This window comes from Chelonoidis abingdonii, chromosome 2, assembly GCF_003597395.2.
Source record: "Chelonoidis abingdonii isolate Lonesome George chromosome 2, CheloAbing_2.0, whole genome shotgun sequence".
NCBI classification, from domain to species: Eukaryota; Metazoa; Chordata; order Testudines; family Testudinidae; genus Chelonoidis; species Chelonoidis abingdonii.
Genome location: NC_133770.1, coordinates 225,813,469 through 225,823,745, shown reverse-complemented (window position 1 = coordinate 225,823,745; position 10,277 = coordinate 225,813,469). Strand labels below are relative to the sequence as shown.

The following is a 10,277-nucleotide window of genomic DNA, read 5'->3' as shown; positions in this document are numbered from 1 at the left end:
ATCTCAACCCAGAATTCCAAGGGGTGGAGGAGACTGCGGGAACTATGGGATAGCTACAGAATAGCTACCCACAGTGCAACGCTCTGGTAATCGATGCTAGCCTCGGACCGTGGACACACACCGCTGAATTAATGTGCTTAGTGTGGCTGCGTGCACTCGACTTTATACAATCTGTTTTATAAAACCGGTTTATGTAAAATCGGAATAACTCCATAGTGTAGATGTACCCTTAGGCAGTCATTTCTCATTTTATATATGTGCAACTCAGGGGTGAAAGTAACTTAAAGGACTTACAGGTGTGCCAGAGTCCTGGGTGGGGCGTGACCTCAACTGGAAGAGGCAGGGCCTTTAAATCCCCCCGGAGCTCCCAGCTGCAGAGACAGCTAGGAGCCCCGGGATTCAGGGCGAATTAAATCATTTTGAATTTTAAACCTATTTTTCAAACCTCTTGCAACCCCTCTCGGCTTGGTATCATCTGCAAAGTTTATAAGTATATGCTCTATGCCATTATCTAAATCATTAATGAAGATGTTGAACAGAACCGCACCCTGCAGGACCCCAATTGATATGCCTTTCCAACTTTACTGTGAACCACTGATAACTACTCTCTGGGAACGGTTTTCCAATCGATTTTATGCACCCACCTTATAGTAGCTCAATCTAGGTTGTATTTTCCTAGTTTGTTTATGAAAAGGTCATGCGAGACAGTATCAAAAGCCTTACTAAAGTTAAGAGATACCACATCTACTGCTTCCCCCCATCCACAAGGCTTGCTACCCTTTCAAAAAAAGCTATTTGGTGGTTTTGACATGATTTGTTCTTGTCAAATCCATGCTGACAGTTACTTATCACCTTAGTTTTAGGTGTTTGCAAATTAATTGCATAATTATTTGCTCCATATCTTTCTAGATACTGAAGTTAAGATGACTAGTCTGTAATTCCCCAGGTTGTCTTTATTCCCCTTTTTATAGATTGGCACTATTTGTCTTTTTCCCCAGTCCTCTGGAATCTCTCCCATCTTCCATGACTTTTCAAAGATAATTGCTAGTGGCTCAGCTTTCTCCTCTGTCAGCTCCTTGAGTATTATAGGATTTATTTAATCAGGCCCTGGTGGCTTGAAGACATCTAGCTTGTCTGAGTAATTGTTAACTTTTTCTTTCCCTATTTTAATGGAATGATGTACTTGATTATTTTATTGATCTTTCCTCAGTGCTGCTTTAATCATTAACCACTGTAAATAACTAGATCAGTTTAATAAGAAGCAAGTTTAGTTGATTAATTAAATCAATCTCTCTGGCAACACTGTAAGTAACTTTTTGAGCATGGGATCCTCCAGGTTCTTTCTTATTGGTCCACTAATGGACACCTTAAGTTGTGGAATGCACAAGTCCACAACGTACCTTAGAAATGTGTTAATGGACTCAAAAATCTACACCCTGTCATGTCGTCTTGTAATATTTAGACTAATGGTAAAAGTTAGTGCTACTTTCATAGTTCTTTCCCCAAAAGAATTATCAGTACTGGTATAACTTACTAGTGCCTTTTGGACAGTCAGTTTGCTAATTGTAATAAGATGCCAGGGTAGTTACTCTGTGTCACTCTGAAGCTTAGAACTTCTTTTGAGTCAGTAGAAACAGTCACTAGCATGGTTTAGAAGACTTTTTATTCAGAATATCACCACATTCAATCATCACTGGGATTTGTAGGTCTGTTACGCAGAGTTTAAAAATTGGATGGTATCTTTTTCCATGCCAAGAGTCCTAGACCATTGTGATATCATACGTCACCACCTTTACAGATAATTTGCATGGAACAGTTTCGATGGTTGTATGAGGGATACTGAACATATTGTGGATTAGTTGGCCCCACTGCAATAGTTCAAAGTATGGACTTTCACCTGTTTTCATAACAAGATGGCAGGACTCTCCTACATAAAGCTACCAAAGTTCTGGTGAATTCCAAGCTTGACTTCCCTACAAACTTACATTGCTGAACATGACTTATGCTTGTATACACTGATTGCAAACTCATAGCCCACATTGTGTTAGCTAACTTGAGAATTCACAGTCCTATTTTAAACGTTAAACCAGTGAAGAATGAAAATGTTCTGTGCATTCAGATTAAGAACAAAAATATTGTTCTATACAGAATTACCATTTTGCTTTTTGTTCTCTTTCACGTTAGGGGAATATTAAAGATGAGATACTAGCAAACAGATTACTTGAATTCTTGATGAAGAATGTATTTCACCAGAAAAGAGCAGTGTTCAGACACAACTTGGAAATTATAAAGACAGTTGTGGAGTGCTGGAAGGAGTGTCTCTCCATACCATACAGGTAGTATTTCTCAGTATAAAAATAATGTAAGGAAAATGTGACCTTAGCTCTGCAGAGGTGAAAGGGTTAACCCAGTGGTTTTCAAACTGTAACACAAAAAACTTGCAGATGGTCTGAGGATCTGGTTCTTTCACAGGCAGTAGTGAGGCATCTGTAATTCTTCAAGTGGTAATGCTTCTGGCTAACAGTAGCTCAATCCAGGATTGTACATAGATTTTCGTGGCTTTTTGACCAACTAACCATTTTTTAAAAACAAATCTTATTGCTCTAGCCAGCTGTGCGCTCACTCTCTCTCTCTCTCTTTTTGTGGTAAATTCACCTACATTTCTGTCATTTGTTGACACCAAAATTGCAGAGGCAGCAGCACATGCAACTCATGCTGCAAGAATCCTGGATAGATAAGAATTACAATGGGCCCTATGCAATGAGAGAGCAGAAGGCAGGAGAAACTACTGAGAGGATTTTTTGTCTGGTTTTGCACCACTGAGTTAGCAGCTGGTGTTCAGTTGTTGAGGGTAGAACACAGAAGTCAAAGAGTGAAAGTTTTGTGGGGGGTATAATTTCTGGGAATTTGCAAACATTTTATACTATATGCATTCCCAATAAAGTATTGTTCATGTAGCCACAGTCACTTTCACCAGATTTGTACTGTCTTTAGCATGTACTCTGTCACATGCATTTTTTTTTTTTTTTTTTTTTTTTTTTTTTTTTTTTTTTTAACATTCTTGTGCTGCAGGTTAATATTCGAACAATTTTCTGGTGGCGATCCTAATACAAAGGACAACTCAGTGGGAATTCAGTTGTTAGGTATTGTTCTTGCTAACAACTTGTCTCCCTATGACCCAAAGTGTGAGATAGACCGCGTGAGGTGAGAAGCATGTCTATTCAGAGAGTTAATTTTTTATTATAAACCTTACAATAAGTTGACCAAGAAGGATGTTGGAAGCATGGAGGGTGGGATTTGGAATGCTCACCTCTTGGATCTTCTTGACTTTTTCTGGCCCCATTACTGCCCCTAAACTCCTATGTCGAGTGGGTTGCTACAGCTAACTCTGAAGCTGTTCCTTACTTTAGGAAGCGAACTGGCCGGGGTGTAGCTATATCTGCCCTGGGCCCTATTGTGACCACTGCTTTTACAGTTGTTGAGCTCTTTGGCACACAGTGGAGTCAAGAGTAGTGAAACAGGTATTTGTGGCACTCCAGATCCCACTGTACCCAAAAATTCAAAGGGGAGAAATGTCGTGATGCTCTGAAACATTCATGGCTATGGGGTGTTAGTGTAATAGTGCCGCAAAGACTGCAATTAAGACTATGAATGTGAATGCATGAAATGGAAAGGGGCAAAGAATATTTTTAGAGTTTCTTAGATGTCTGATTTTAATGGAAAATCAAATACTAAGGTGAATGGATCACAACTGATTTCCTTTGTATGCTAGGTACTTTCAGGCTTTGGCCAATAACATGTCCTTATTAAGGTATAAGGAAGTTTATGCAGCTGCAGCAGAAGTGCTGGGACTTATTCTTCGATACATGGCTGAGAAGGAAAATGTGAGTGTGTTACAATAATGATAGAAGACACAATGTATTAAAGACTGTTTTATTTGTAAGTCTAAACTGAATACCCAGTTCCAGCTTCAGAATGAGAGAATATTAAATTTAATGAGGCCTCCCCAGAAGTTAGGCAGTAGCAGAAGATGCTATCACATGAGGATCAGAATTCAAGACTAGATCAGTACAGGCTGGGCACACTTTGCCTCATTTCTTATGAACTTTTTGTCTTGACCGTGGCAGGGAATGGATCTGGGGGAGCTGTGTTCACCTCTTTCCTGCCAGGAAATTGTTGAACCCTTGCCCTCCTCTCATTTTCGGTCTTTATCCATTCCTCCTTTCCTTTGAAAAAAAATAAAAATAAAAAAAATGTGATTTTGAATGAGTAAGCAGGTGTGGTGGTGGTTAATATTCTGTGTGTACCTTGTATTTCTTTGCAGATAATGTTAATTTAATAGAAAATGGCTTTGTATAGTAGTATTGTACAGCATTTTACTGGAAACTTGCCACGCACAATCAGGAATTACTTAGTGTTTGAAATAGGAATATCATATGACTTTTTTCTTTCTGTGTTTAAGCACTTGGTCTCTGCACAGTTAATGGAAACTTATAAATGGTTAGACAGCAGCTCTGTTAAAGCAGACAAGCTGTATTTCATCCAGGCATGTTGTACTACTGCTGTGAATTGTCATAAATGTCAAGATTAAGCCAGTGAAGTTTCATTGTAACGAAAAATATCCCCAACGTAATAATACTGTTACATAATTTGAGTGTTCCTGAGTTTTTGGTGTTGGCATTTGTTTAATGATAAAATGTTTCTGATCTTTCAGATATTTGAGGGTCCGGTTTATGACTGTATCATAAAACAGATAAAACAGCATCAAAGCACCAAAGAGGACAAGTTTATTGTGTGCTTAAATAAAGTGGCAAAGAACTTTCCTCCTCTTGCTGACAGGTATTGAGATCAAATGATACCCTGTATATAGAAAAATCATTATCTAATAGAACAGGGTGCCCCCCCAGAGGAGGATGAAGGAACATCCAGGTCAGGGCCTGGGCCAGACTCCAGCGGGGCAGGGAGGGACTACCGCCCAGCCCAGCTCTGCTCCCAGCTACAGTTGCAGCTCTGCCCTCATTCTCTTTCCTCCCCCATACCCAGTTCAGCCCCCAGCTCCACCTTCTGCCCAAGCTCCTCTGCTGAGCCAAGTGTGCAGTAATGGAGAGGTATGTGGACAGATTCCATTACTTGTAATGGGAGATACAACAGAAAAAGGTGGGGCACCACTGTAATAGAATATAACTTATTTTTTGCTTTATGGACTCCTTGTCATGTAAAGGTTTATGAATGCAGTATTCTTCTTGATACCAAAACTTCATGGTGTTCTGAAAACATACTGTCTGGAGGTGGTGATGTACCGTGCAGAGGAGATAACTGATCTCTACTTACAATTAAAGAGTAAAGATTTCATCCAAGTCATGAGTCACAGGTAAGTGCGCACACGACCAGTGCATGATCTTCAGAGCAACCTGGGCTCATAGTCTGAATTTTGCATCATTGTCTTTTTCTAGTAATGATGCAAGTTTTACATTCCACATGCATTTACAGTTCCAGTATTTTTCTTTGAGCAAATGTAGATGAAAAAACCTGCCAGATTTTCTATACTTCTCCTATTAAAGTTGAAAACTACGCTTACTGTAGCTTTTTTCATTATCTGTATGGTGAAATCCTGGCCCTTCTGAGATCAATGGCAAAACTCCCATTAAATTCAGTGGGACCAGGATTTCACCCTTAATATGTATTCAGTTTGGTTAGACTGATTTTTTTTTTTTCCAGTTAAACACAGAAACAGTAACTAAAAACATTTTTTTATGCAATTTAAATTGCTAAATATTACTTTAATGTTCAGCTGTATGTGTAACTGTAAATAGAATAAAGAAACCAATGCAGTTGCTTTTTATCTCCTTTAGAGATGATGAAAGGCAGAGGGTCTGTTTGGATATCGTATACAAAATGTTGCCTAAGTTGAAACCCCTAGAACTAAGAGAACTTCTTCCTGGAGTAACAGGGTTCATCTCTCACCCTTCTCCAGTATGTCGGGAGCGCATGTATGACATCCTAATGTGGATTTATGATAACTACAGGTATGGATTCAGTTGCAAATAGTGTCTTCCAACTGGATAAGAGAAATTAGATAAAAGTGATCTGAATAGCTACTTTCCCTATGTAAAAAGTGAGGGAATGATGTTACCACAGCATGGGAAGCAGAAACTTTGAGTTCTAATTTCCTTCCTGATACAGGCTTGGAAAACTCACTTAAACCTTTCTGTCTTCATTTCCCTGTCTGTTAAATGGGGATGATAATTGTGCACTGCTTCTAGTGATGGTCCCTATTGTATTCCACTGTGGGTTTACCCATGCACCTGGAGCCAGAGAATTTGAAAGTAGCATCTATTGGTCTGTGCATGCACGCTGGCTCAGCTTCGGCCTCTGATGGTGGGAATAAAGGACAGGGCAGACTGACCATCTCGCTAGTTCCTTCTCACTTCTGCCTGGTCTGGGTTGGAACCTCCAGTGTCTCTAGTTTTGGTTTCGTCCTACAAGATTTAGATTTATTTAGTGTTGTAAATAGTTTTAACAGCTTGAACAGTTTAGTGTTTTATAGATTTCTTAATGTTTAAATTTAGTCTCTTTGGAGGAACCGTTCCCTGCTCGAGTACTCGACTATGCCCAGGTTTCCAAGCTTCATACTCTGCACTTGCTGCCCACAATCCTTTTTAATCAGCGATGACTACCTGCACTGCTTGTATGCCTTGGGGAAGCCTGCATCGTGATGAGTTGCAGTATCTGCTGATCATTCCTCAGCCTTACCCAAGAAGGCCGAGAACTTAATCTCCAGAAACACTTTATGAAGAGGCCGTAAGGTCTCAGTTGGGCTCAGGCCAGGGAACCATCCCCCGACATTGGCCTGATTCAGTGAGCACTGTACCTCCTGGTGCGAAGTCCAACTCTGGTGCAGGAGGGTCTAGCCCCACAGATACCCCAGTAGGATCTTGTCAGGATTCGACAAAGCCCTCTTATAAGTAGGCCCCTACCCAAATTCAGAGTCCATTTTGGTCAATTTCACAGTCATAGGATTTTTAAAATGATAAATTTCATGATTTTAGCTGTTTAAATCTGAAATTTCANGGTCCCCAAGGGCGTGTATTGGACTCCTGCCCGAGGCAGGGCGGCTGTCACCCAAGAGCTAGGCAGGCGAGGAACCCAGTGTCTTGCACCATCAGGCAACCGCTGTGTCTCCTGCTGAGTCAATGTGGGAGGGGCGGGGCGGCGGGTTACAGTACTTCTAACCTTACTTCTGCGCTGCTGCTGGCAGCGGTGCTGCCTTCAGAGCTGGACAGCCAGAGTGTGGTGGCTGCTGGCTGAGAGTCCAGTTCTGAAGCCAGAGCCACTGCCAGCAGCAATGCAGAAGTTAGTATGGTATAAGGATATGGTATTACCCTTAATTCTGCACTGCTGCCTGCAGAGCTGGGCCCTCAGTCAGCAGGCCTCAGTCAGCAGCCACCACACTCTGGCTGCCCAGCTCTGAAGGCAGCAGCGCAGAAGTAAGGGTAGCATGGTATGGTATTGCCACCCTTATTTCTGTGCTGCTGCTGGTGGGTGCTGCCTTTAGAGCTGGTGCCTGACTAACAGCTGCCACTCTCCAGCTGCCCAGATCTGAAGGCAGCTCAGAAGTTAGAGTGGCAATACTGCAACCCCCCTAAAATAACCTTGTGATGACCCCCCCCACACACAATTTGAGAAATGCTGATCTCCCCTGTGAAATCTGTATAGTGTAGGGTAAAAGAAAACAAAAGACTAGATTTCACCGGTGCGGGTGGGAGGAAGCAGAAAAGGGGAGATTTCATGGTCCATGATGCGTTTTTCGGGGCCATGAATTTGGCAGGGCCCTGCTCATAAGCATGAGATTAAGTCTTCCTCTAAATCCACTTCAGGGAGGTTGGATTCAACTCTGAGCAAACTCATCGGTTTGGCCCGTGAGGAAATGCTAAGCTTCCCTTAAGGACACTTGCTGGAGGATTCTCTGCAGCTTGAGGTCTTCAAACCACAATTTGAGGACTTCAGTAACTCAGCCATAAGTCAGGGCTTTGATACAGGAGTGGGTGGATAAGGTTCTGTGGCCTGCGTTGTGCAGGGGGTCAGACTAGATGATCATAATGGTCCCTTCTGACCTTAAAGTCTATGAATCTATGTCTTAATATGTCTTAAGTCCCAGAGACATGACAAGAAAGCTCGTAAGCATAGAGCTACGTCAGTAGCAGACCACGATCAGTTAGTACCACGATCAGTTAGTTAGTACCACGATCAGTTAGTACCATCATCCTTGGCACCTCCCAAACCCTGAGATCCACTGGCACTGTCCAAAAGACAACACTGAACAAGAGACACTTGCACCAAAAGATGGAGTCCCTCCATACCCTCCTGAAGGACTCTAGGGCTAACCTCTGCACCCTGGGGATATACACGCCTACCCCCTTAGAAGAAGTTTCACTGCCAGTCATTTAGACCTAGACATGTGGCTCAGTAGTTTTTTCCACCAGAGGCCCCATGAATGACCACACAAGAGGCAGAGGGTTCAGAAGTCCCTCTTCCCTGCACAGAGTGCAACAGGCTGTGCATCTCAGACTCAGCCCCTGGCTAGACATTATTTTTGACAGGCGCTTGAGAGCCGTGAGCCACTAAGCCAGACGCCTCCCAGCCCCCACACATACCATATGAGGGTTGTCTAGCACTCATTTTCAACACCTGGGATGCAATAACTGACAAGCCAGGTGCTGAACGTCATCCATTCTGACTATATGATAGAGTTTGCGTCCCTGCCTCCTCCAAAACACCCTCCCTGCCTCTCTTCAGGGGCCACTCTCATTACTATATTCTCAGACAAGAGGTAGACTCCCAATTGGAGCCAGGAGTGATAGAACACACCCTACTCAGTGCCAAAGGAGTGGGTTTTACTTGACATACTTCCTGGTACCCAAAAAGAAGAGTGGTAGCAGACCAATCCTCAGCCTCTGCCATCTCAGCCACTTCATTTGCAAACCCAGGTTTCTCATGGTCACATTGTGATCTATATAATCTCGTCTCTAGAAAAGGACACCTGGTTTGATTCTTGATATGAAGGATGCCTACTTTCATGTAAATATTCATGCCACTCACAGAAGCTTCCTCAGATTCATGGTGGGCTCTGATCATTTTCAAGACAGAGTATTCCTTTCAGTATAGCTACTGTCCCCACAGTCTTTACCAAGGCATTCTTGATAAACAGCTCACATCAGACGTTGTGGTCTCATTGCCTTCTCTTACATCGACAGCTGGCTCCTTGTTGCCAAGTCCGTCCAGGAGTCCTGTCCATCAACTTCTATCATGCTGCACCTCCTGTCCTCACTGAGAGTCAGCATAAATGCCGAAAAAATCTGTTCTCACTTGCACACGGTCTCTGGACTTCATCAGGGCCACCTTGAATTCTATCATTGCAAGAGTGTACTTGCCCAAGGGTAGGATGCAGACCATACATAATATCATCGTTTGCAAGACTCCACCTTCATTGCCTTCAAACGTGGCTGCAGTTGGTATATTCTCCAAACTGCCATTCCAGGAACCTCATGGTGAGATTCCCACAAAAACAGGGTCTTCCCTGCTATTGTGGATAAATCCTCGTCTGGTACGTATGGCATCTCTTTTCTCCCTACCTCACCAGACAGGACCCTTATTACAGCTGCATTCTTGTTCAGCTGGGGAGGCCACATGAATAGCCACCAAGCACAAGCTACCTGGACATCTTGAGAGCCCAGAAGTTCCAAGCCGTCCTTCCTTCCATTGCTGTGGAAGGATGCGAGTCCTTTCTCCCATTGCTGTTCACTCAGTGGAACAGCAAGATCAAGCACCCCAATATGTATCCATTACGCCTCAGGGCTTGGCATTTAGATGGGCATCATCCTTAGAATGTTCATGCTTTGCAGCCATAACATAGGGACCTTCACTCAAAGAAGAAGAGGAAGTTACTGACCTGTAACTGGAAGTTCGTGGAGATGAGTGGTCCCTATCTGTATTTCACTACCCACCCTCTTTCTCCTCTGCTTTGGATCTTCTCTTATATATGGAGAGAGAGTCTGTCTGCAGTGCTCCAGGGATTGAGGGGGGAGGGTGAGTGGGACTTGTGGAGGAGGAGAAACTATGCTTGGGGCAGGACAGGGATCTCTAGGGTTGCCAACTTTCTGATTGCAGAAAACGAAACACCCTTGCCATGCCCCTGCCATGTTCCTTCCAAGGCCACACCCCTTCTGAGGCCCCACCCCTGCTCACTTCATCCCCCCCCACTTCTGTCGCTCGCTCTC

The 10,277-nt window shown here is 43.1% G+C and overlaps 1 protein-coding gene across 1 annotated transcript in view; it reads left to right on the top strand.

Moving 5' to 3' along the window:
- PRKDC (protein kinase, DNA-activated, catalytic subunit) overlaps positions 1-10,277 on the top strand; it is a 173,793-nt gene that overhangs the window by 97,709 nt on the left and 65,807 nt on the right. The window contains exons 50-55 of the mRNA XM_075062025.1: positions 2,185-2,336; positions 3,073-3,204; positions 3,773-3,884; positions 4,715-4,839; positions 5,222-5,371; positions 5,853-6,026. Coding sequence (XP_074918126.1) covers positions 2,185-2,336; positions 3,073-3,204; positions 3,773-3,884; positions 4,715-4,839; positions 5,222-5,371; positions 5,853-6,026 — 845 coding nt within the window. The remainder of the gene's footprint in view (positions 1-2,184; positions 2,337-3,072; positions 3,205-3,772; positions 3,885-4,714; positions 4,840-5,221; positions 5,372-5,852; positions 6,027-10,277) is intronic.